At 55.8% G+C, this 25,368-nt stretch overlaps 1 protein-coding gene across 3 annotated transcripts in view; it reads left to right on the top strand.

Annotated features, from left to right (window-relative positions):
• KSR2 (kinase suppressor of ras 2) overlaps positions 1–25,368 on the top strand; it is an 88,421-nt gene that overhangs the window by 1,203 nt on the left and 61,850 nt on the right. For all 3 annotated transcript variants that reach the window (XM_069795341.1, XM_069795339.1, XM_069795340.1), the window contains exons 2-4: positions 5,982–6,122; positions 6,994–7,144; positions 14,584–15,088. In XM_069795341.1, the coding sequence (XP_069651442.1) occupies positions 5,982–6,122; positions 6,994–7,144; positions 14,584–15,088 (797 nt within the window). The remainder of the gene's footprint in view (positions 1–5,981; positions 6,123–6,993; positions 7,145–14,583; positions 15,089–25,368) is intronic.

The raw sequence follows: 25,368 nt of genomic DNA, 5'->3' as shown, positions 1-25,368 counted from the left end.
TTCCCAGGGGTGAGCAGGACACCCCAACCGGCAGCAAAGCGGAGAGAAGCGTGGCCGTGACGGTGCCGTGACCCCGGGGAGACACTGACGGGGCGGTGGGGAAGCGGCTGACGCAGAGCTGGGGCTGTGGGTGGGGGGATTTTGGAGGCCAGCCCCGCTCAGGCCTTTTGGCTGGTGCTTTCTAACCTGGCTGCTCTCACCAAAAGCCCAAACGTGGTGGCACAGCGGTTCCTGTGCTCGGCTGCACGGGACCCTGCCGGGGTCCCACAGCCCCTCTGCAGGGCGACTTTTGACTCTGGACTGTGACCAAAACACCCCATCCCGCTGCTTTCGCTCCCGAAGGTCCCGAGTGCCGTGGGAGCGAGCGGGGCATCGCCGTGCCGTTGCTGTGCCACATTTTGGGGGGGACGCTGGGTTTGGGGTGCAGATCCCTGCTCTGCATTCCAGGCACCGGCTTGCACCGTGTTCCCACACCGATCCTGCCATGGCCTTTCCTTGCTCCGAGCCCTGTCCCATCCCGCCTCTCCACACAAGGGGCTGCCGGCTCAGCCTGGAGCTGTTGGGCCACACGTAGCCCCGGAGCAACCTCGGAAGAGGGACAGGGAGGTGGGGATGAAGCAGCAGCGATTTTGGGGTGTGGGGGAGACTTTGCGGGGGGCTGGCAGGCTCGAAGCCGCCCCAGAAGAGCCAATGCCCAGAGGTGCCAGGACTACAGAAGTTTATCCCACGTGGAGCAACCGCGTCATTAGGGTCAGCACAGCTGATGAACTACCGCTTCCCTCCCGTGGATGGGACTGAGGGCAGCTGAAGAGTGTGGTGAAGCCGTCCCGGTGGGATGCTCCTTCCTGGCATGGGGCAAAGCAGCATCCTGGTGTCGCTGAGGCAGCTCAGCCTGGTCTGGACGGAGGGTTTGGAGGTGGCTGTGGGGAGGCTGCCCTGCAAATCCCAGGTGCTTGCAGGGAAGCACCTCTCCAGCCCCTATGGATCATGCTGCACCTGCAGTGGGGAGCCCCAGCATCGCCTTCCCTAAAACACCCCCAACCTGGGGCATTTGCCGCATGTCTTGGCCGTGGGCATCCCTGCCGATGCTCACCCGTTGCTTTTCAGCACAGAAACGGGGGGATTCCCAGGAGGGGAGCGACAACAGATGAATCCGGGGCCAGATTCCCAATGCCGGCACATCGGTGTAGGTCTGGACCGGCTCCACAGGAGCCCATGGCTCCCGGCAGCGTTGTCCTGGGTTGCCGCCAGCGTAAGCAGGAGCCGAGCTTGGCCCTGAGTCCCTGCTGCCACCGCTGCGTCCCAAGGACGTGACGCAGACGCAGAGGCCCCACTCGGTGCTTCTTCCCTTCCCATCTGGCAGCAGCAGAGCTGGGCCAGGCACCGGCACGACAACGGGGACGGGTGAGCTGGGAGGGCATCTCACCCCGAGCGCCCCGGGGAGACTTTGCACGGCCCTCGCGTTGGCGCGAGCCTGGAAGAAAATGGGTGAATCCGCGGTTTTTTTTGGTTAATCTTCATGCTAAACCCTTATTTTGCCAGGCTTATAGAAGTTTTTCCATTATTTTATTTTTAAACCACCCCAAGCTACATGCGAGAACCCATCCTTCGTGTGCTGTGATAGTGTGGGGAGCTGGTAACAGCATCCCGCCATGCAGCATCCTTCCTTTGGGATGGGTACCACCGGCTGCAGCCTGGCTTTGGTGGCAGCCTGCAGGGCTGGAAGGCTTTTAGGTCTTGTTTGCGCCTCGGGACAGGCTCCAGCAGAAACCAAGGCAGTGGCTGGGACCAAAACGCCGACCGACACCATCTGGGGTGGGAGTTGGGGCCGGTTTGCTTCCTCCGGGGGGGCAGCAGATCGGGGGCTGAGCATCGTCAGAGCAGGAGGGTGGGAGCTGAGCGGCTGCCCCTGTTAGGCCTGCCAGGGCAGTGGGGGTTTATTCCTCATCTGAGCATGGCAGTCAGGCTTTGCAACTCTAAATTTGGGTTTCAGGGTGTAAATATGGAAGAGGGGTACCTGCCAGTTTGCCGGAGGACTGGGGGCAGCATGGGGTAAAAGCGAGAAGGAAAAGGCGCTCGGCGCTGGGTGATTTTTCCAACTGTCCTGCAGCCCCTTGCTCTCTGGGCTGGGGTTACTCCACCTGGTTTCAAAGCATGGGTCAGGGCTCCCAGAAACCGGCGAGTGGCTCCAAGGATAACCCCGGGATCAGTGGTTCCCGCTCCCTGGGCTGCCATGCTCCTGCCTGGAAGGGGGAACCCTCCCGGGTTGCTTTGGGCTGCTGCACAAACACATGGATGAGGATGGGAAGAGGCACCCAGGGAAGAGCTGTGGCCACTTCCAAACTTGCATGGGCCGCAGTCAAAGGAGACGCTGCCTCAGCGCTGGGATATTCACGGCCTGAGTGTGTGGCTTCTCTGGTGTCTAATACCGTGGGTGAGCACAGCACACTTATCCCTAGGCTGTATCCTCCCGGAGAGCCAGGCATCTCCAGGATGCTGGGTTGAGCCATTTTGGCCCCTGTATGCCCAGAAAGAGCCCTGGGGACCATTTAGCAGTGCTTGAAATAAATGATGTGCAGAGCCAGAGACGGCACGTGAGCCTAGCAGGGCTTGGAAAGAGACCTGAGAGGGAAAATATAACTGTGGCAAGGTATTCCCCAGCCCGAGGGTGCTCCAGGTGTCTCCGGAATAACAAGCCCCTTGGTAGGAGTTGGGGAAGAATCGTTCCGGTTGCGGCTACGCACCGTGGGAAAGCAACCGCTGCGGCCCGGTGCCGTGCCAGGAATATTTGGAGGCACAGAGCAACCTCTCCGCGGCACGAAGGCATCCGGCACGGGCATGTGCCGATCCCTCCGTGCCGAGCGGGACAGGCATCCCGGCAGGCGCTGGCTCCCTCTCGACAGCTCACCGGGCGCCGGTGTTGGGAGACCATGGCCTGCCTGTGCGAGGTTAATTAACTTTCACCTCGTGCTCCCGCAGGTGGATTTTCCACTGCCTCTCCCCGGTCTCCAGGCAGGACTCGGTGCCGTCTCCAGCCCGGCTGACGTCAGGACGGGCGCAGGGTGCTGTGCCGAGGGGGTGGGATGCAGCCAACCCTCCCGCTCCTTGGAGACCGGCTGCTTCTCTCCCGGTGCTTGCTCGGGTGGGAGCAGCCGCTTGCCGCCATGCCGGGTTTCAGGGCGAGCGCCTGCCAAGAGGAAATCCTGCTCGGGGTGACGGGACGAGGCTGGAAATCCCCGTCGGGGTGCGGAGGGGAGAGAAGGGGGCAGGGTTTGCATGGGGGTGGAGGGGGCTCCAGCCCTGGGTGACCCCAGCCCCCTTGCCTCGCTGGGGTCACCCAAGGTCCCAGGGGAGCGACGTGGAGTGGGGACATCCCTCCTCTGCCTGCACCCATCCCCAGGGACCTCCTGGCATCTTATTTTTTCAGCGGAAGGTCTCTGCCTCGGGGAGGAGATGGGGGGGACCCAGGAGCTGCTGGCCCCTCACCGTGGCCAAGGGGAAGGGGCTGCTTGTGGCTTTACCCCCTTTTGTCAGAGCATCGCACCCTCCCTCAGCCCTTCACGGTGCTGGAAGGGTTGGAGAGGCGCTTGAAAGGGTGCGAAAACTGAGTCCCAGCCCCAGAAGAAGGTATATGCCCCCCTCTGTGCACCCCAGGGTGTCCCCCTGCCCTTTTCCAGCTGGATAAACTGAGGCACAGAAGAGCCGAGGGGGGTTGTGCCACAGCAGGAACACAAAGCAGGATCTGACCTTTGCAGCAGAGCAGCGTTTAGCACATTTGCAAAATCTCCATCCCGTGCAGGGAGGGTTGAGCAGTGGCTCAGGGTGAGCGAGAGCATCTCCGCAGCCGCGGGATGGGGCTTTCCCCGCGGCACCAGGCTGTCTCAGTCGCTTCCCTTTCCAGCCCTGTTGGTGAAGCTCTCAGCAAAACAAGTGCTTTTGGACTTCGCAGAGTTCTGCTGGGCTTGTTTTCCCCCACCTTGAGCAGACCCGTGGGCCAGAGCATCAGCCCACACTTGGGGCACGGGGTGTCCCATCTGGATCCTCATTTGTGCTAACGAGGGGCCCTCTGGTCTCTCAAGGGCTGGGTGGGTTGAATTGCCCCCACCTGGAGCCTGGAAATTAAAGTGCCTCCCTCCACTTCCCCCATCTTTGCCCTGTTCCCAGCATGTCTCTGCATGGTGGTGGTGGGCTGCCCAGTCCCCAGCTCTGTCCCTGTTCCAGGACCCCGATTTTGGCAATGGAGCGGCTCAGGCATCCCCTTTAGTTGCCCCTGGGCTCTCAGCCTGGGGGGGGGGCAGAGGAATGGATGAAGAGCAGGCTGGTGGGGATGGAGGTGAGTTTTTTAGGAGGGTTTTTGCTGGTGTTTTGCTGTAGTTGTGTGTGTGCAAGAGTATTTTTTGGGTGGCAGGAGCTGCTTTTGTGTGCCTGCTGCTGTTTCCCCTCCGAGGGCCTGGGGTGCCTTTAGGATGTGCGATTGGTGCTGACCCTGAAACCCGTCAATGGTCTGTGTTAGGAGAGTGGCTTTTGTTAAAAAGCAGACCTGGCATCTGGTCAGGGTGCTGCCAGCCCAGCCAGCCCCACGGGGCTCCCTGTGACCTCCCCGGCCATTTGCTTCTCTAGCCCTGGCTCTAGTTTGTGTATTAATTTTCAGTAATTAACATCCGTGGCTGTTAGAGAAGCTGCCTGGTTGGCGTGTCCAGCTCCTGGCAGAGCTGTGACCCGCTCAAGTGATGCTGGTGGTGATGCTAGTGGGATGTCATGGTGGGGCCTCCGTGTTTGCAGGAGGATGGGGACCACCAGCCTCTCCCACGCCTGTGCTGCCCAGTCCCCCCCCAGGCAGCAAAGAGAGGGCTGGTTTTGCTTGTTTTGCACCTTTCTGGGTGCACCCAGCTCACCCCAACCACGATGAGTGGGCGCAGGGGGGCTGATTTTCCCCTCTCTGCTCACATACATCTCGTCAAGCTAAGCCCCGTGGCCATCACCGCTGGGTACCACTGGGAGAGATGAGGAAGCCACGATGCTGCGACGGGGTTTCTCCCCTCATCTCTCTATTCCAAACCATCGCATATTTTTCATCTCATCTATTTTTGGGGTGCGCGGGAGCCGGTGGCGGGCAGGGGCACAGCACCATCTAGTGCTGCCGGCGGTGGGGAATCACCCAGCTGGAAAAAGCAGGAGCAGGAAATCCCAGCAGGTTTCCAGCAGGCTGGGCTCTGCTCTATATTTCTGAAGAAAGGAGGCCAGTCACTCAGTGTCTTTATTTTGGGAGCTGTCAGGCTGCGGTTGCTAACGCGACGTCTTTGGCCTTGCAGTGGGAGGGTTTTGGGGGGGGACGACGTTTGGCGGAGGGATGGGGCTATGGCCGAGCAAAGAAGGGTCGATGGCTCCGGTTGTGTGATGAAGAGCGATGGGATGAAGGAGAGCTGGGGCAGATGTGGGATGGGTGGGGGGAATAAGGAGCAAACACCGACGTCCTGGCCTCGGCACTGGGGGATGCTTGGGGGGATCCCTTTGCACCGAGCCTGGGTATAAGAGAGGGGAGCGTGTCCTTTGGGTGCTGGGAGGGGGTGGTATTCCTGTTAGTCCGTGGCAGGAGCGATGCTTCTGCGTCCCCTCTCCTCGTCCACCTGCCGTGGGGTGCCCAGGGAGGCGAGGGCTGTCTGTGCCCCAAGCAAGACCCCAGCGCTGAAGCACGCTGGGCTGGGGATAAAGGAGGCAAGAAGGGTTTTTTGGGGGAGGGAAATGCCCCCCTTGGACACCCAGCTTGATGTCAAAGGGGTCCTTGGCTGCAGAATCTTGGCACCAGGTAACGGGGGGGTGTTTTGAGGGCAGGAGGGGCTGCGTGTGCCCTGGGGATGGGGCAGAGGGAGGGCAGAGCCCAAGCTGCCTGCGGTCACCCCCTCCCGTGTCCCCCTCCTGCCGTGGGATGGGTTGGGGGGTCACGGCAGGGGGTTCCACGGGGCTTTTGTCTTCTTTTCCAGAGCAAGCTGGTCAAATACTTCAGCCGGCAGCTGTCCTGCAAGAGGAAGGTGGCCTTGCAGGAGCGCAATGCCAAGCTGGAGGGCTTCCCCCAGCTCCTGCACTGGTTCCGCATCGTCAACATCCGCAAGGAGGTGATGGAGGTAAGGGCTAGGCATCAGCCGCACCGGAGTGGGAAGGGCTCCGCTGTGGGTTTGGGTGCCAAACCTCTCCAGTAGTGTTTTTCCCAGGGGTTTCTGGGATCCTTGAGCAAAACTAGGCAAGGGGGTAGGTTTTTTTCTGAGATGGGGGCTGGCTTGAAGCTGTGTGTTTGGGCCCTGGGGTGGGCTGGAGGGGACAGTGCTGGTGCTGGGGAGCAGAGTGGGAGACCAGAGCGGAGGAACCATGTTGTTTTACTGCATGGAAAGATGCTACAAGCCCATGGTGGGATGTGCTGTCCAGGGCCACCCCCCAGCTCTCCTTCCACCCACCAGTGAGGACACCCCATTGCTGTTCCCAGTGAAGGGCATGGATGCCAGGGAGACCTCGTGGGTGCTGCCCACCCTCAGCGGGGGTCCCCGTGTCCCTGTCACAGCATGGTGGTGCCAAAGCAGGTCACAGCATCCTTTTGCCACGTCCTGAGCTCCTGCAGGCTGTGGGTGCAGTGAGGAGGTGGCACCCACAGGTGATCCTGTAACAGCCCCCCCGGGAAAGAGGAAAGCCTGTACTGAAGCTGCCAGTCCTTGCGAGTGCTCGGGGCAGGTTTTCATGGTGCCCCCGGATGTCCCGGTGTTGAACTGGGTCTGGATATACCTGAGACTGTGCAAAAACTCAAGATAAAGCTGAGGCTCGAGCTTTGCCCTCTGGGTTTTCATGTGGATTGAGATGGAAAATGAATGTTTTTGGGTCTGTGACCCAAATGGGACAGCAAGAAGAAATGGCTTCTCATCCGTGTGCCTTGAGGTGCTGGTTTAGAGGATGCTCCAGGATAGTTCATTCCTCCTTCCTCACTCCTGCCCTGTTCCTCCCCGTCAGGAAATTGCCCCTGGGCAGCTGAGCCTGGAGGAGCTGCTGGACATGACCGACGACCAGGTCTGTGCGACCGTGGAGAAGTTTGGAGCCAACAGCGAGGAGTGCGCCCGCCTGAACGCCTCCCTCTCCTGCCTCCGCACCGTCCACAAGTCCGGTGAGTCGGGGACCCTTGTACCCGCTGGCCGGGTCCCCTCGAGCCAGTTGGGGTGAGCGGCACCGTCCCATTGCAGTGACACTGGGAGTGTGGCTGGAATGCATCAGAGGCGTTTGCAGGGCTTTCTCCGTGGGTTGCAGAGCTCCTGTATCACTGGAGGATGGCCGGGTACCCACTGTCCACAGGGGACATCTTTGCTCTGGTGTGTCCCTGTGGCTTGGGAGCTCATGGAGGGCTCGCCTCTCTAGGAAGTGATGAGTTGTTAGTTCTCTGCAGGAAGGCTTCGCCCGAGGAGGGTGCAGCATTTCTTACGGGGGTCCCCCCGACCCCTCTTACTTTCAGGAGCACAGCCAGCAGACTCAGGAAAAAAAACCAAAACCCTGAAGCTCAGCAAGCTCCAGCCACTCAGCATCGTTTCCCAACCCCCCCCCCCCCCCTACCTGAAGCCCCTTCCCAAGGCATGCACAAGCCTTGCTTCCCCTTTCCCCTGGGGTGGGGGGATTGGGAGGGTCTGTGTGGGTGCCTCCCCACGGCAGGGCCCCTGGGGATGTGGGTGCTGGGATGGGGGTGCTGAGCTGGCGGGTCCCCGGGCGGTGGCAGCAGAGCTCCGTGCTGCAGAGGCGGCTGCACGAAGCCAGAGCTGTTCTGGCTTTCTCTGGGCTGGCAGACTTGCGAACAGGGCTGGGGGCTGCAGCCACGGTTGGGTTTCCTTGGGGAAGGGGCGAGCGATGCAGTGGGTGGTTGAGCAGGATCCGGCACTCCTGGGATCTCCTCCCAAGCCAGCCGAGCCTTGCTGGACGATGCCGTCTTGGGACCGAAAGCTGCTTTTCCAGGGCTGCTGTCGACAGCGTCTGGCCTGGTGGTGAATTGGGGGGGGGTCTTCTCTACAAGTATTCCCTCCTCCCCACCAAGGAGAGGCTCACCATCACCTCCCCATGTGTGATAGGGACTGGCATGGCTCTTCCCTGTGGATGGCACCACTGAATCGGTGCTGGGGAGTGCTGCCTGCGGGGTGCCTGTGGGCAGCAGCAAGGTTGGGGGGATGTCTCCTTTTGGAGCAGCTGGGGGAGGGATGCTAAGACCCCATTTCATAGTCTAAATCCTCCCCCTACTGCCGTCCCCTTCTCAAGGGCTCCCTTCCTGGCCCTAGACTGGGGTGATGGTAGTGGGCTGGTTTAGCTGTGGTCCCTGCTGGGACTCTTGGCCTGGCAGGACCTTTCTGTAGGAGGACCCCTGTCCTGCCAGACCCTGGGGTTTGGGGACCCCAGACCCCTCTGCCTGGCCCTCGTCCCTTCTTGAGGGTCTCCTCCAATGTAGCTACATCCCAGGGGCTGGGGGGATTGGGGGGATGAAGGGTGAGCCCTGCTGGGTTTTCGGCTGGGCTTTGCAGGTTCAGAGCAGCCCCTGGGGACAGGAGGGGACAGGGCTGGCAGCGAGGAGGGTGCGTGATGTGGCTTCACCAAGAAGCGGCTTTCAGGGACTGGCAGTGTCCCAGCATTACTGTTGCTTGGCATGATATAGCCCAGGAAGGGGGTCCCACCCCGCTGTCCTGGAGGGGTCTCGGCCACATCTACCTGCTGTGGTTACTGTGGTTTCTCTGGGCTTCCCACGTGGCGTGGACTGCGTGGCATGGCGGTGCTGGCGGACAGTGGCAGAGGGCTCCTGCCACCGCACGCTGTCACCGGGCTGGTGCAGCAACTGCTTCCATCGCTGCATTGGAGCAGTGAGGTGGGGATGGCTGAACCCAGCCTGACATTTCCCGCAGAGCATGAGTCCCCACGCTCTTTAACTCCCTAAATCCGGCTCCCACCTGTGCTCCTGCCCTCCTTCCCTTTGGCATTTTCACTAAGTCTCTCCGCTATTTGAGGAAGGGCATCGATGCCTTCCTCAGAGTTTGGGGAAGGCTCTCAGCCTGCTCTTTGTTTAAACACCTTTGACTTTTAAAGCTCGTTGCAAACAAATATTGCTTTACTCGCCGTGCTGGCTCAGCCCATCCCTGCATCCCCCCCACTGCCCCTCTGCTCGCTCAGTCAAGGGAATTCCCCCATGCCCTGGTGTGACCTGTGCTTTGGAAAATATACATGAACCTTTGGCTCAGCAGCTGCAGTGAAGATACTAAAACATCTTTTGCCCTTCCCGTGGTTTCTGGCTGGCAGAGATGGGGGCGGGGGGTACTGGGGGGCTGTAGGATGCTAGCTGCTCGATTTGCTTTTTAATGGGGCAGCTGATGGGGCTGCCAGCCCTCCCAGCAGGAGGTGGCTTGGTGGCCCATTGGGTCCCTGCAGGAGGGAGTTCGCCGCTATCTAGGCGCCGTGCGTGTTTGCCTTCCACAGCGCTCCATTTAACTCCATCCATCATCGCGCAGCTCCCGGGGGGGGGCTGCGGGCTGGGCTGTGCGGCGAGGGCTGCTGTTTTGTCCCTCTGGCATTGCAGAGATGCTGCAGCGGTCGTTCCTGCTCTGCCGGGGCCGGAGACTTGGGCTCTGCAGTGCAACGGTCCCTGGCGTTGCCGGTCGGTGTGGATCCCTGCCGTGCCGGCACCGTGCACGCACGGTGCTGGAGAAACCCCTGGGCACATCGTCTGATGGATGGCATGAGCCTTGGGGACAGGGAGGGGACAGGCAGCTTGGAGCACCGCAGAGCCCCTGAAGGATGCGGGAGTTCCCTGGCAACAGAGGAGACCAAATCCACCTGAATTTCTAGAGGATTTGGGTGCAGAAACCTCCATGCGGGTTGGCAGTTGGTTTCCTTGTATCCCACTCGGCACAGCTGCATGTCCCCTGTCTCTGCGCTGGTTTTTCCCTGCCTGGCAGAGCGTTTGCCTGGCCAAATGGCCCTGTCTCAGCAGTCCCTGTGCTTTTTGGCCCCAGGAGAGGGGGAGCACAGCCCCTGCCCCTCTTCTGCAGGTGGGGAGATGAGAGCGGTCGTACCTCTGGCCGGGTCAGGGTGTGATGCTCTCTGCCGTTGGGTGGTGGGAGCAGAGCATCCCGTCCGGCTCTTCAGGGCCGGGTCCAAGGTGCACCGTGGTCCAGGCGGTGCATTTTGGTGGGCTGTGGGGATAGGGAATTGGCAGAAGAGCGTTTCTGGTACGTTGGCGATGTCCCCCTGTGCTGTTGGGGGCAGCTGGGACCGAGCAGAGATGGGGCTGTAGCTCTCCCATCTGGGGTGCACTAAGGCAATGCTGTCTGCTTGTGTCTGTCCATCCGTCCATCCATCCCTCAGCTGCATTTCAGCAGATGCTGAGCTGCTGGCTGGCTCCATGTCTTGGTGACTGGCCACCAACCTTGCCCTGTCTGCAGGCTTGGGCCAGGAAGGTCTACACCAGCTTCAAGAGCTGTCCTGGCTCACGCAGAACCTGGCAAGCGTATGTCCCCTTGGTGTCCCCTTGTCCCCTGGGGCTCCATCTGATGCACCACTAACCCTCCTTCAAGGCTTCTCGAAATTACCTGCTAGATGTGTTGCCTTGACCCTTGCAAGCCCCGGGAGCTGTCTTATGCTTGGCTGGACCCCACCAGCCGGGTGCCTGGGAGGTTTGGATGGCCCCGAGGAGCCGGCTGGGTGCTTAATAGTTGGGTGCTGGGTGGGGGGGGGGGGCTGGAAAGCATCCCAGGATGGCAGCAATGCTCTCTTGGAATGCAGTGCTGGGATCTCAGGTCCGTTGGGTTATCGCAGCTCTTCCAGAAGGAACCCCAGAAGTACCACACCACAATTACCGTGGCTTTTTATCTGCATTTTATCTTCTTGTAAAGCAAGAGACGGTCCTAGTCCGAAAATATAATTAATGAACAAGTTGCTGCCTCTTTAAAACATCATGTAATTTCTTTGCAAGTGCGGTAGTGGTCGATTTCTAGAAGCCAAGATTAGTATTAATAAAGCAGGAATGAGGTACAGTATTAACCTTTTCCATCAATCTTTATTTATTGAGTCGTTAATTAGAGACATCTAATTTCCCAGGCCAATTCTGCCTGGGCGTGGGGGCTGGGGAGGAGGCGGGGAGGAAGCAGGATGCTGTTTCATCGCTTAAATGGCAATGAATTTTGCCAGAATGGGGTTTGATGGTGGGGAAGGAGCCCCTTCCCAAACTGAACATCCTGGGGGCAGCTCCAGCAGCAGGGAAAGCCCCAGAGCATCTTAAAAACCAAAAGCATGTTATATTTATCAAATCTAGTGGCAACCCTATATTAAACCCCTGCTTTATTGTGTTAACAAGTCTGTATTGGATTTTTCTCAGCTGCAAAACCTTACACTTGGCAGCGGTATTTTATTAGCAGCCAAGGCATCAGTTTTGAACTTGAAGTGGGATTAATTTAATATTAAGTAAGAGCTGAGCGGGGCCGCTGCGGATTGAGGAGTTGATGGCGTGTGACTAGTGAGTTATGCGTGGAGGTTATTAGCTGTCCTACAGGGAAAAAATGATCCGGAGCTGAATATTTATGAGTCGGCCTGGTCCTGGGAGGGCTGCGGGTGGCTTGGAGACAGTGCGGGGCAGGCAGAGTGATGAGCAACAACAACAACAAAACCCCAAAACAAAACCCAGCAGTGAGCATCCTCATTAGGGCCAAATTTGAAAGCTGCACTGGCCATGGTGTAAAGGTTTGTGGAGTCGATCCCTCCTGGTGACTGGTGTCCCCGTGCCTGCAGAGCCATCCTCCCAGTGTGTGATGGGGCTGAAGGACTGGGTGATGCCGGGGTTTATTTCGCCCCATGGCGAGGGTGTGATTGCTGGGATGCTGGTGTTGGGAGAGGCGGCTGCAGCCGTGGGGGTTTCCCTGGCTGTAAAGCAAGCTGAGGTCTTGCTCCGGTTTTATGCACATCTCCCTTTGGTCATCTGGATGCTGTCTTTGGGGAAGGAAAGAGCGATTGCAGCATCGCCTGAGGAGCAGTCGGGGTGCAGGGCTGCTTTGGGTACGGCTCCTCCTTTGGATGGGACCCGCTGCCCCCAGCTCCCTAAGGGGTAGCAAATTATTCCCAGTGTTTTGTTTTAGGAAATGAAAGCGAAACTTGCTATTTGTCTTTTGGAACAGGGGGAAAACAGCTTTTCTGATGACATTTTGTCATCTCTCTGCAATCTATGAGCTGCATCCCGACGGTGGGCACTCCTCTCCGCCTTCTCCCAGGAGTTTGTTTTCCTGTTGATTTTAATGGAGTGGTTCAGAAACAGCTTCTTCCCTAATTAAGTACGGTGGAGTGAAGGAGGCTGGGCTAAGAGGGGAGGCAATGGCAGCACTGAGGGAATTAATAAAGCCAAATTTGGCCAAGGGGAGCACCTCTCCCTTTGTGCTGGTGGCCGGGGTTTGGTGGCAACTGGGAGGGGAGAGGCGGCCCGGGGGGTCGGAGGGTGGCTGTAGCTGATGCTCATTTCAATATGCAATTAATATTCCCTGTCTAAACAAAACAAATCATCTTTTATGAGTGAACGGGCAGCTTGCAGTGCCGTCGAGGCAGGCAGAGCTTGGGGAAAAGTGGGCCAAGGGGAGTTTGCTTCTGTGCCAGCTCTTCCCTTGCTTTTCCAGCTGGGAATCGGCTCTGGCAGAGCGGTAATGCCCAGGGGAGCCCCGGGAGGGAGCAAAATCTGAAAGTGTTTAACATGCTTTGCAGAAAGAACAGCTTGGGGATTTTTTTTTGTTATTTTTTTCCTTTCAAGTGCGTTCTTGGTTTAAGTGTATCTCATCAAGCGGAGTGCCCGCTACCTGCAGCGTGCCTGTAAGCAACCGTGTGTTGAAAATACATTTTCCCCAGCTTATCCGGGGTATTTTTAGGCCTGACGCACCCACCAGTCCCATACCGGGTTATTTTTGCTCTCGAGTGCCTCGGTTGTGCTATGACACAGCCGAGCATCGAAGGGGACAGCAGTGAGGGGGGGGACGTGGTGGCCACGATGCCACAGCTGAGCTTGGGGTGGTGGGAAGCGGCCTTGGCTCTCTTTCTTCATTAACCACTGCTAATTACTGCTGGGGCTGGGAGCATGGGGATGCTGCTGGGCCCGCAGCATCTGGGCAGTTTTGAGTTATGTAAATCTATGTGTGCAAAGCAACCAATGGGGAAGCACCTTGATTTGCATACGTGCATGCCGATTTGCAAATCCCTGGGTGCGGGTTAATTAACCGGAGGGGTCGATGGTTTGCCGGAGGATTTAATCCGTGGCGTTGTGTCCTCCCTCACCTATTCCCGTGCACGGCCACGGCTGCACCTTCCCCAGCCCCGGGCTGTGCGTGGAGCCGGGTGCCACCAACTGGGGTGGCCTTGGGGACGAGGAGACAGCCCAGTTACGTGGCACTGGGTTGAGCACCCAGTTTGCTGGTATGTGGGCGCAGGTGCCCGCAGGCAGGGTCACCTTGTTGGAGGTGACACGAACCTGCGCAGAGCGGAGTTTCGGGGGGGGGGGGGGTGTGACACGTTCCAACTTGTCACCTGCCGTGTCCCCGCTTGGGCTGGGCTGTTTTGACGAGGAGGGGGCTCAGGTGGGTGCCTGTGGTGGCTTTGGAGGTGCACCTCTGTCCTGGCAGCTCTATCCAGGCAGAGGCGAGGCTTTCCTACAGCAGGATTTTTTTTTCTGTAATTAAAATATAAGGAAGGGCGTTAACTTTTTTATGAGCTTCTTGCTGAGTTGAAGGGCTTTTTGTAGCAGCTGGAGAAGCCACTCTAAAAGCAGCTGGATAGGACTTACTTTTTTTTTTTTTTTTTTTATTTTTATTTTCTGGGAGAGCAATTCAGGCAAACTCAATTCCTCATCCCCCTTTTCCCCAGGAGCTTGTTTTCAGTCCAGTCCTAAAGCTTTCATTTCCAAAGCCTTTTCCTCCTTTACTTTTCCTCTGGAGCTTGAAATAAAATGTTCCCCTTGAAAAGGCTGGGGGGAGAAGAGGCCAGGCAATTAATAATCAAAAAGGGGATGGGGAAGGAAGCTTTTTAAAATAAAGAGATTACGGTTTTATGTTAGTTTTCTTAGCGGAGGCGATCAAAAGGAGTCGGCGAAGGGATCTTCAATTGGGTCCATCGCTTTGGTGCTCTGAAGTTGCTGCCGACAGCCCTTTGCTCATCTCTGCGCCGGTGGAGGCGAATAATTAGAAGTGGAGACGAGCCCCGCTTAATTACAGTCCCCCTCCTTTATGCAAATGGCACAACTGGGTGGCAGGGTGTGGGGGGATGGATTTGCAGGGGTGAGATGGGGGCATCAGCCACGGCCGGGTGAGGGGTGTCCCATGCTCATGCTACGTTTTGGGGTGGTGGGGGACAAACACCCACGGGGGGCGCTCAGCAGGCGGGGAAACACATGGGCAAAGCACCTCTCTGACCCTTGCGAAGCGCTCGCTCGGCTTTCGCACGTGCATCGCGCGGGGAAGCTTCTTGCCGGCGTTTCGGAGGCGAGGGGCTGCGGTGCCGGGGTGGGGACCGTGCGGCTTCTGCCGCGCCGCATGGCCGTGTCTGTGTGCTCTGTTGCAGGCGGCAGCCTCTCCAAGCAGGATTGGACCATCCAGTGGCCCACGACAGAGCCGGGGAAGGAGAACAGCCCCGGGTGCCAGCCGGAGCCGGGGCAGTGGGGCAGGACGCACCTCTCGCAGAGCCCCAAGGTCCAACCCAAGTGCGGGCAGCATCACTGCCACGCGGGCTCGCCCCACGGACCCATGTACACCCACGTGGACCGACTGACCGTGGAGGGTCACCCGGGGCTGTGCCCACCCGTGGAGTCCGGCCACCGTTCCTTGCCGCCCTCCCCGCGCCAGCGACACGCCGCTCACACCCCTCCGCGTACCCCCAACATCGTGACCACCATGACGCCGCCGGGCACGCCGCCGGTACGACGGAGGAATAAACTGAAGCCCCCCGGGACGCCCCCGCCCTCGTCGCGAAAACTGATCCATCTCATCCCCGGCTTCACCGCCCTGCACCGGAGCAAGTCCCACGAGTTCCAGCTGGGGCATCGCGTGGACGAGGCTCACACCCCCAAGTAAGTGGGTGCCCCGGGGTGCTGGTGCACGGTGGGGTGATGAACCCCATCCCAGCTCCTTTGGAAAAGTGCTTTGGTCCCTAAATGTTAGGGTGTGGTGTCTTCTTTTTTTTTTTTTCTTCTTTTTTTTTTTTTTTCCTTCTTTTTTTTTTTTTGAGCTTCGAGGTAGAAAAGCCCTTTGCAGCTCTAGCGGGCAGCAGAGATGCTGCTAGGATGGTGTCTACTTGGTTCCCCTGGGACCTCATTTTGGGAGCGTGGGGTGGATGGGGAGCACCGAGGGGTTCCAGGGCTGCTGCTCAGCAAAGCCCCTGCATGCCGGAGCGTGGCACGGGTGGGTTGGATGGTGGGATTTTGCAGCCGCAGCACGAGGATGTGCTACCCGGCCAAAGAGCTGTGTGTGGGTGCAAATGCGCATAAGAGAAAGATAGGAAGAATCATCTTTCAGCTGAAAGGTGGCTATTAAGGATCTATAAAGCCTTACAGATATAACACTTTATATTCTTGAGACCTCCCCAGCATCTTTTCCAGCCCTGAGGGTGTTTGCAGAAGGCCCTTCAGGCTCTGGTCGTGCCACGGCTCCTTCTCTCTGCTCTTGCTCTGTGGCTCCAGTGCCGGCAGAGGCTGCTGCTGTGCAGGGAAAGGGCTCCCCAGCACCAACACATTCCCTCTCCATCTCCTTCAGGCCCTTTTGGCGGCCGTGCTCAGAAAGCCCTTCTGCTGCCTCGGTGTGGGGTGGCAGAGGGGACCGGTGGCCACCTTGGGCCATCATGTCCTCTCCCTGAGGATGCGCCGGGATGGAGCACACCTGGTCCCTGCTAACCTCCCAGAACAGGAGCCCCAGGACAAACTGCCCTGTTTGTCCACAAATTTGGGGTTCTTGGAAAAAAAGGCCATGCCAGAAGCCTGGGCAGAGTCCCCCGAGGGATGTGGTGGGAGCAGGGGAAAGCCCAGGGTACCCTGGCTGCCAGCAGATCCTCCTGCCCGGCCCAGGAGGCAGCCGTGATGCTCGGGCAGCTCTGGCTTGGACACGTGAAGGGTTAAAATCCGCTGGGTGGTCCTGGCTCCAGACCCTGGTGTCCCCCTCTTTGGGCAGGGAGAGCCCGGAGGGGGTTTCGGGTGCAGATGTATCGGTGGCCACAGCGTGACGGTGTCACTTGTTTCCCCGTCGCGTCCCCAAGGCTGCGGCAGCCGCGGGGCTGCGGTCGTTGCACGAACTGAGAGAGGTCGTCCTTCTCCCCTGGGCTGGGAGCTTTTGGTCTCTAAAGGCTTTTAGCTTTTGGAAATTAATTTATTTCAGCTGGATGATGCCTCCTGTAAGGCCACACTCCCCCTTGTACTCAGGCACCAGAAAGTCGTATTTACTTTGGTCTGTCCCCAGCGAGCATCACCACGTTTGCAGGAGCAAAGCCTGAGCAAGCAGCCTGTCTCCTCTTGTACTTTTATTTGCATTTCAGCATCTGATCCAAGCTCTATCCTCAGCTAACGCAGCGGGTCTCACCGAGGGCAAAACCTGCCTTTGGTTCCCCCAAGCCGTTTGATCCCCACCGTGGTCATCCCACACCCCGGGTCACCCTGACACGGATCTGGGGCGAAGGTTTGGACACGAGTGTTTGGACCTTACTGCAGCAAACCCTTTGGCCGGTGATTCCCCAAGCCAGCCGGGGATGGGATGCCTCGACTTTCCTGCAAGGGGAAAGAGCAGGGAAGGGTGTGGAGAAGGAAATCGTAAACAGGGTTTGCGTGAACACAGTCACGTCCCCTCTTCTTTCATTGCTCTCTGCTTTCCTTTGGTCCCTGCCTGACCACGTCCAGTTTGCCCAGCATCTCTGGTGCTCCCCTGCCCAGCAGTGCTGGGCAAAACTTGAATTCATGGTTAGTGAATTAATAGAGGAAAAAGAGAGCCAATATTAAAAGGGCTCCGTTGTACTAGCATCCTACCGGGGGTTCATCGTGTTGATGTGGAAGGACCCAGGCTCCCAAAAGCTGCTCGGAGAACCGGGGAGGTTAATTTTCTCTAATGGCTTTTAATGTTTTTCAGGAGGCAACCACTAAATCCTGCTTGCTAATCCCATTAGTGTTTCGGGATAGTAATTAGTGCATTAAAGAGGCAGCTGCTTCTTTTTTCCCCTCTTCTCTAGCAGAGGCATGCTGAAGTTTTAGCTGTTTATTAGCCTGGTTGCGGTGGCTAATGCTTTGCCTGGCACAGAGAAAAAGTGGCTTTTTGAGGCTGTTATCAGCTAATTTTTATTTTATGGTCGTGTCCATGCAATGCACATGTGTTGTAGGGCTGTTTTTTTTTTAGTGTCATAACTTCTGCAGTGTCCAAGTCTTCTGTGCTCTCTGCAGGAGAGATGTTTCCTCCTGACCTCAAACATGAAATGGAACTCATCCCTGAAAAATAATTTCAAGCTTGCTCTGATCACCCCCTTCTGGTTTTAGCTGTGCCGGGGGGGGTCTTGGTTTGCTTTGGATTGTGGCTTTCTGTTCCCCAGATCGTGTCCCAGCATGGAAGGAGGTGCTAGACCTGGAGAGTTGATAGTTTGGGAACACTGCTGGGGACCCCAAGTGCTGGGTGGGATCTCCTGGGGTGATTTTGGGTCTAGATTTACCACTGTACTGCCTCTTTGCAGACCGCTTTCTGGTGGGACCCATCCAAAACCCTCCCAAGGAAGGAGGCTGGTGTCCTTCAGACTGATTTATCTCCTCGCCTGGCATGCCCCATCTCGGGATGGGGTAAAATGGGCTCTGGGGAGCCAGGGATGCCCTTGGCGAAAGGAAAAAGCTCTCTCCCTGTGAGCTGTGGCTCAGTATCGATGGAGGGAAGCTGTCGGGGTGCTGTGGGGCTGCCCCCACGGATTTTTCCATCTCAGTGTAGGCACAAAAGTAAACCACACCATATATCCAGGAGAGCTTCAGCAGCAACTGGGTCCTCTCTGGAGCAAGGTCACCATGTACGACTTGACTCTTGATGACAGCTCGTAAGTTTGCTTGCGTTTTGTGTTTCAGAGCTTATTTGTAGGGTTTAATCCATCGCTTTTGTATGCTGAGACCTTCTGAAGCAGGGGTTAAGTTTTTTGAGCTTACAGCCTCAGATTTTCCTGCACGGAGCCTCCAGCTGTTGACCGTAACTCTGGGGTACGGAACATTACTCCTAAAAAGATCCCCTGGCTTCTATAAATCCACAATCCATAAACATCTCATGAATGGTCTTGAAACGGAAACAAAACATTTAGAGTGGTTGATAATATAATGCCCATTTAATACCTCATGAATTCCACGGGCCATTTAAATCTTTCATGGATAGTTAATGATTATTCATCAGCAAGAAGTCAGGAAAAAAACCAAACTCTGAATTGAAGGTCTTAAAAATACATTAGTTGGGGAACAAAAGTCAGGCTAGTTAAGAGTGAGCTCAAGAGTGTGTGTTAACCCTTGGAAGGATGCGTATAAAAGAGCTGTCTGGAGGCAAGATCTGCCCTGGGCTATCCTGCCCCAAAGCGGTGGTTGGGTAGTCTTCATCCTCAGACCCGTGTGAAGGGGAGGTGAGCCCAAGACCTCACCCGCTTCCCAGTTGTGTTTCCTTTTGTCATGCTGGTGTCTGGCCAAATTCATGAACTCCATGGCCTTCAAAGAACAGCCTCCAGCCGGCAGCTGGGGAGGGAGGATCAGAGCGTATCGACAGTGATTATTAAAGCAGCGTGACCTGACAGAGCTGAGCCCTGGAGGAAATGCTGAACTTTCCTGAGGGCTAACGTGAAGCAGCTGCTGGAGAGGACATGCAGTTTTTGTGGTGTACCTAGGTCAGGTTTGGGCTGGGAGGAGGCTCCTCCAGCTCAAGGCAGCTTTATTTTGGGTAAGTTTTCAACAAGGTCTCCTTATCCTGTGTTGTTGCAATTGCATTCAAGGCATGGATGCAGATAGGGTTAGATGTTCCGGTGGAAAAGCCTGTTTATTCAAAGCCTTACGATGGTTGACTTCCTTGCCTTTAGCCTCAGTGACACTGAGGTTGTTTTTTGGTGCTGGTTTTCAAAATCAGGACAAGGATATCCTGGATGGATGAAGTCAGATGTGAAGTTCACATCTGATCTGGTGATAGAGCACATATCCATTTACTTCTTTTCCTTTTCCCTTGTATTATTTCCAACTCTGAACCAACTCTAACTCGATGCTTTCTGTGTTGTGGGTCTTTTTCTCCATCCCACGTAACAGAGAAACCCCTGAGAACAGGATATCTCCTGTGGCACTTGGCCAAGTCTAGTGTAGGATCCTACTTGGGGCATCCAGGCAGAGAGGTGAAAGACTGAGTCATAGACTTCCAGAAACCTGGGACCAGAGGTCTTCACCGGCCCCGCCACACCGAGCAGCCTGTGGGTTAGACTGTTCCTCAGAGTTAATAATCTAAGCGGGTCTTAAATGCTACTGAGTGATAGGTCATTTATTCTGCTGCTCTGCGACCTTTATGATAATGATGTTTTCCCTTGTATCAATTCTAATCAACACTTCTACCGAGTAGATCAATTATTTGATATTTTGCGTGGGCTGGATTTGATAGAGCGGCATCGAGATAGCTCTTGTGCCTGGTGTGTGTCTGACATTTTCTAGGCTTGGAAAGGCAGGTGGGCTCTTGGCGTCGGGGGGTGAGCAAGAGATGGATGTTTGCAGAGCAGGTGGATGCAGCAGGACACTACCGACACGTGCAAATAATCCATATGCAGCACCTTTAGCATTGTGTTATTCATCCTGTATGATGTCTGAAAATGTAGAGACCTACCTGGTGCTTCTGCAAGGGGGAGAGCATTGAAGTGAGGAAATTTGGAGAGCAAAATGAGCAGCATCTCTCTCTGTGTTTCCAAATAATCTTTCTGATTAATCTCAGTGCCTTTGATGGTGAGTCAGGGCTGTGGAGTTTTGCACAGGTCCTGGATTGTCTCCAGCTCTTGCAAAGTATGGTCTGCACACTGCGTCTTGACAGTGATGGGTAGCCTCCGTAACAAACTGGCTCTCTGCTGCAATTATCCCACTGCTCTGGGCTGCGGTTCTCCTTAGGTATGTCATTAATGTTAATTACTGCTGTGGTATTCCATCAAGAGGAGCAGGAGCTTTTAACATGCTTGGAGGAGAAACTTTTCACTGTGTCCTTTAATGAGAAGTTGCGCCTCCTTTCGCCACTTTGAAAGCGGAGAGCATGAATATGAATTTAGATAAGGTTTAACATCGTGGGGCAGGGGGTTGAGAGGTGGCAGAGCTCTTCTGCTGCTGGCACCGTTGCCTGATGTGCTGCCTCCACGCTGTCCTCGTGGGAGAGGGGAAGATACAGCAAGGGCAGGTGCCGTGGGCAACGTCCCAGGGTGGTGACCAGGAGATGGATTGACCGCTGTTGGTCACGATACAACTAGGAAGACACGCTTGAGCTCTTTTCAGCTCTCTCTTCCAGCTGTAGCTATGCAGGAAAGACACGAAGCAGCAACTCTGTCCTCTTCTTTGTGGTCTAAGAGGTTGGTGAGCGCATTTGAACACCATCCTGCAAGCCCCCGCTGACCCGCTGCTGTGGCCAGCCCAGCGCCCAAGCAGGTGGTGGGTTGGCCAAGCGCTCTGGTGGCTTCCTTGGCAATAATGAAATGAAAACCAAGAAGGCAGGGAGAGCAGGCTTCCCAAAAAGCCATGAGACTGCTCTGACTTTTCTCTTTCAATTAAAGCACTGCCCAAGCCCACCGTGCATCAGCAACCTCAGATCTAGAGGCAGCCTGCAAGCAAATCACAGAGAAAAATTGCCCTGTGTCTCTTCTGAGATGAAAGGTTTGCAGAGCCGTAGTTAGTGCAATGAACCTCCACCTCAGGGCTTTCCAGCTGTGGGCAGTCCATGTTTTTCCCTCCAGTGGTGTAATTTTTTGAGAATTGCCTCCCAAAATGGGTCCGGGTGTGTGCATGGGTCCCCGGGCCATGCGGGCGTTTCTCTTCTCATGTTAATGCAAGTGGTGTAAGCAAGAGCCTGAGTTGATCACGTCCCTTTTCTTAGTTGAGTTTTGCAAGCGTGGAGATGATGGTGGTTGGGAAATGGGATCTTATACTGATGGAGAGCTCTGTGGTCTTCAGCCCACTCATTCCTCTCCTTTGAGGACAGGCTGAGAGAGTTGGGGCTGTTCAGCCTGGAGAAGAGAAGGCTCCGGGGAGGCCTTATTGCGGCCTCCAGTACTTAAAGGGGGCTTAGAAGAAAGATGGGGACAGACATTTTAGTAGGGCCTGCTATGATAGGACAAGGGGTAATGGTTTTAAACTAAAAGAGGGGAGATTCAGACTAGATACAAGGAAGAAATTTGTTATGATGACGGTGGTAAAGCACTGGAGCAGGTTGCCCAGAGAGGTGGTCGATGCCCCATCCCTGGAAACATTCAGGGTCAGGTTGGACGGGGCTCTGAGCAACCTGATCGAGTTGAAGATGTCCCTGCTCACTGCAGGAGGGGTTGGACTAGGTGACCTTTAAAGGTCCCTTCCAACCCAAACTATTCTATGAGTCTGTGATTTGGTGGGGGGAAAAAAAAATGCCCGGATCTGGCCCGTCTGGCTGAGGTTGTGTTGTCTGGGGATGGAGAAACCCACTCATCTGGGTGCAAACGAGGAACACGCCAGGGCTGAACTGGTGTGGAAGTGGCCCCAGCAAAAGGACACTCAAGCTCACCATGGTTGGTTGGCCACAGCTCATCCACCACCGCCCTTGTGTGTCCCTCAAAGAAACGTAATGGTGGAAATTAAGAAAACAGAAGGGGTTTAATGAGAAACAGGACCTGCTTCAGGATCCTGGCAATTAGCTCCTTGAGCTCCTTCCACACAGCCGCCTGCCTCTGCTCCGAGCGTCACTCCGGCTACCCTCCTGCAGCACCGTCTCGTTGGCGCATGAGTCCCAGGAGGGGAAAGAAACCTGTTTGGCTCGAGCCCCTTCAAAGAGTTTCCCTGCTTTATAATTTGCAGCTGTAATAAAAAGTTACGCTTTGTGCTACGAAAAGAGAATAATAGATCAGTAAGACTTGAACCTTAAAACTCAGCCATCCAGGGAAGCGGGGACAGGCACTTGGATAAATATTTAACTGTCGAGGCTTTGATATGAAGAACCTGCTTTTCCACTGGCCAGAGGAGGAGGTGTTTGTTGCCTCTTACAGTAATGAGGAGGATAAATGTAACATCTGGTAGATATTCTTTTTTTTTTTTTTTTTTATATCAAGCTAGTATTGCATAGAGCTTGTTCAACTCTGGGTGTATAATGAAGAAATTTCTTCTGTTCAGGCAGGTTCAAATAATCCACTGGCTTTACCTGTGTGTTTGCCTTGAACCCTGAAATGCTAAAGCAGTCGGTGCTGTCCTTGCTGCATGGGGGGGGGGTGTATGACGACACCGGGCATGGATGCTATGTTTATTCTCATGCGTGAAAGGTGACCTGGTGCCTCCTTTTCTGGCTGTGATGGTTTCAACCTGGCAGTTTTGGTCCAAACTCCCCAAGCCTGTTGGTTTGGGGATGCTCACGCTGCTTGGCCAGGGAAGTCGCCTGGATTTTTGTGGATTTTTTGGGAATCCCTGAAAAGAGGAGCTGGGTTTTGCCAGCCATGTGCTGACACAGGAACCTAACAAGAAGAGACCAGAACTGGCAGCTCTTCTTGCATTAAAATAAATTTGTGGGGTTTACTCCTTTTTTTGTCATTGCACATGGATGTTGCTTGCTTGGGCCAGAGGTGACTGCCTGGTGCGGACAGGCAGAGTCTTGCAGGCTGCCGAAGTGCGGGGGAAGCGCTTTACCTTCTCCTTCTTCTGATTTAATACAGAATATTGTGCAATTAAGCCAGTCAAAAGGCCATAAATCTTCTGGGCTGAATCCTGACCGAGGCTGTGCACTTCAGGCCAGGCAGCAGCGATCTTTAATCCTTTGAGAGAGCTAAGTGAAATACCAATGAGAGGATTTTTTTTTTTCACCCTATATCCCTTCTTTTAAAAGAAACGCTTGCATTGAAATTGGAGTGTGCTGGAGAGGAGCAAAGTGGTGAATAAAACACAGTCTGGTGCCGACAGCTGCAGGGTCAACTCACCTGTTTCGGCTAAATTTTAAATTTAAACCTCTCTTAATTTTTCTAATTATGATAATAGTGGCAAGTGAGAACAAATGCCTGCAGAGCAGATAGTTATTTACCTGATTTCCATCTTTTATATAAGCAGCGGGTGTGGAGAAGCGAACGCCGCCGGGGTGTAGGGGACCAGTTGGTGAGTGCCCTTTGGGATGCTCTTCAGGATGGCCATGGGTCAGCCATAGCCCTGGGCAGAGCAGTATGCTGGGAGCATCGTGGAGCTGACAGCCCTATGGCCATTGCATCTCCACTCCCCGTAACATATAGGTCCCCCTGTGCCCATCCTCATATTCCACATTCTGCTGGCGAGCGCTCGCTTTCCCAGCACGTCCTGCTCTTCCAGCCTGTGAATCACCTGGGGACATCCCAGCTGCTTCGTGCTTTTGCACGGCAAAGGTCCGCGCATCCTCACCGGGTACCTTTCTGTCATGGACCCTATAGCATCCATACCATCCCCGCATCCCGGCTCGCGCCGTAAGCCCCTGTCAATCCCTGCCCTCCCGCCGGGCTTCTATGCATGTAGAGCCTCGCTGGGGCTGAAGGGAGTGACGAGCCCTTTGTCCTGGGTGTCTGCTCATGTTTTTCGCTGCCTGTTGAAACCCTCTATTTTTTTTTCCAAAGCTGGTGATAAGCATTTGACTGATTCCACAGAGCAGGCGGGGATGAGCCATTCAGGCTGGATTGACACCTAAAGGGATTTGCATTAAGTGCTTCAAACTAGCTGGTTTGGGCTTTTTTTTCTTTTTTTTTTGAAAACCATCATCATATATTTAGCAAATTCTTGCATGAAATTACATCCCTAATAGTTGGCATTTACCTATCTGTGCGTGGAATCGCTCCCAGCGAGCGGTGCTGACTTTCCCATGCATCTGTGTCAGACTGCAGCAGAAAGGAGCCCTGATGCTCCTCCAAAGTCTGGTTTCGGGGGGCTTGGGTGGGGAGTGCTGTGTCTGGTGTCCCTGCCGAGAGATGCACAAGGAAGGCAAGGATAAAAATGAGGGTTTTTTGGGCCATGCAGAGGGTTAGGGGATGGTGAGAGGTAATGGAGCAGAGCAGGCTGATGGGATGCTGGGGAGGGTCTGCAGGTCCAGGAGCAGCCATGGGGTTCACCATGTGGGAATAGCTGAGAACTGGTGACCTCGGAAAAGGTCTGGGGAATCGAGGGCTATGTGGGGCAGGGTCTGGCCCCGTCTTGCCAACGGGGACCCCGGCACCCCTGCAGCGAGGGGTGCTTGGTGCTTGTGGGAGCCCCCGGGGCTGCCCGGCTTTGCAGCCTCCTGCAGCAGGGACAGGGCTGGGATGAGTGTGGAGAGGGGACCTCAGGCTCCCGGAGTGGCAAAAAAAAATAGTCGAGATAGTCAGATTTGGGGATCTGCTCTAAATCTGGTGGGAAATGAGCCCTTGTCCCTGCGGTGACACTTTTCCTGCCATCCCTGGGGGTGACAGGGGCTTGCCTTAGTCAACCCAGGGTGTCCCCTAGATTTTGGGGAGCTTCAAGCCTAGAGGTAGACTGCATGTGGTCCTCTTTGCTCCCCACAACCCCTTTAAAGCCAAAATAAAAAATAACTGGTATATAACTAGCTCCCCGCTCCCCCCGGCCGGTGCTTCGCCGTCTCCCCCGGCACAGGCTGGACTTTCATTTCGGTAGTTGTCCAGCTGTTACTGGAGGAAAATGGTCCTTCCCGGGGGCTGGGAGGTATCGCCACCATCTAAATAGCCCCTTCCGCAGCCCTGTGGCTTTGCAAAGCTGTGCTGCGCTTTCTCTTCTGCCACGTTTGCTTCTCCATCGGCGTTTCTGTATAATCACTGGGTTGTTTTAGGGGGGAGCGATCGCCTTCCTGCCCCCCCCACCCCAGCCAAGAAGCTGAGAACTCGCCAGCTTCTGGAGAGGTCTGAAATCGTGCTTAACCGGGGGGATTAGTGCTGCCAACCCCCCCTCCTCCCGAGTTCATCAGCTTCCATCCTGCACTGGACTTTGCTGGTTCCTCCCGATCCAGCTGGGACTTGTTTGGCTGAGATTCCCAGCAGCGAGGTCCAGCCTGGGCCAACCCCTTGCAGGAGGAGGGGGGGGGTCTGCTGCTGTGTCGGGGCTTTATCCCTATGGAAAATTGAATTAAGTTGATGGTCTTCCTAGGTTTTTTTTTTTTTAAATATCCCCTTTTTCACTTCTGC

Source organism: Haliaeetus albicilla, chromosome 10, assembly GCF_947461875.1.
Source record: "Haliaeetus albicilla chromosome 10, bHalAlb1.1, whole genome shotgun sequence".
NCBI classification, from domain to species: Eukaryota; Metazoa; Chordata; class Aves; order Accipitriformes; family Accipitridae; genus Haliaeetus; species Haliaeetus albicilla.
The sequence above is the reverse complement of the archived record's forward strand: the minus strand, read 5'-3'. Positions and strand labels throughout refer to the sequence as shown.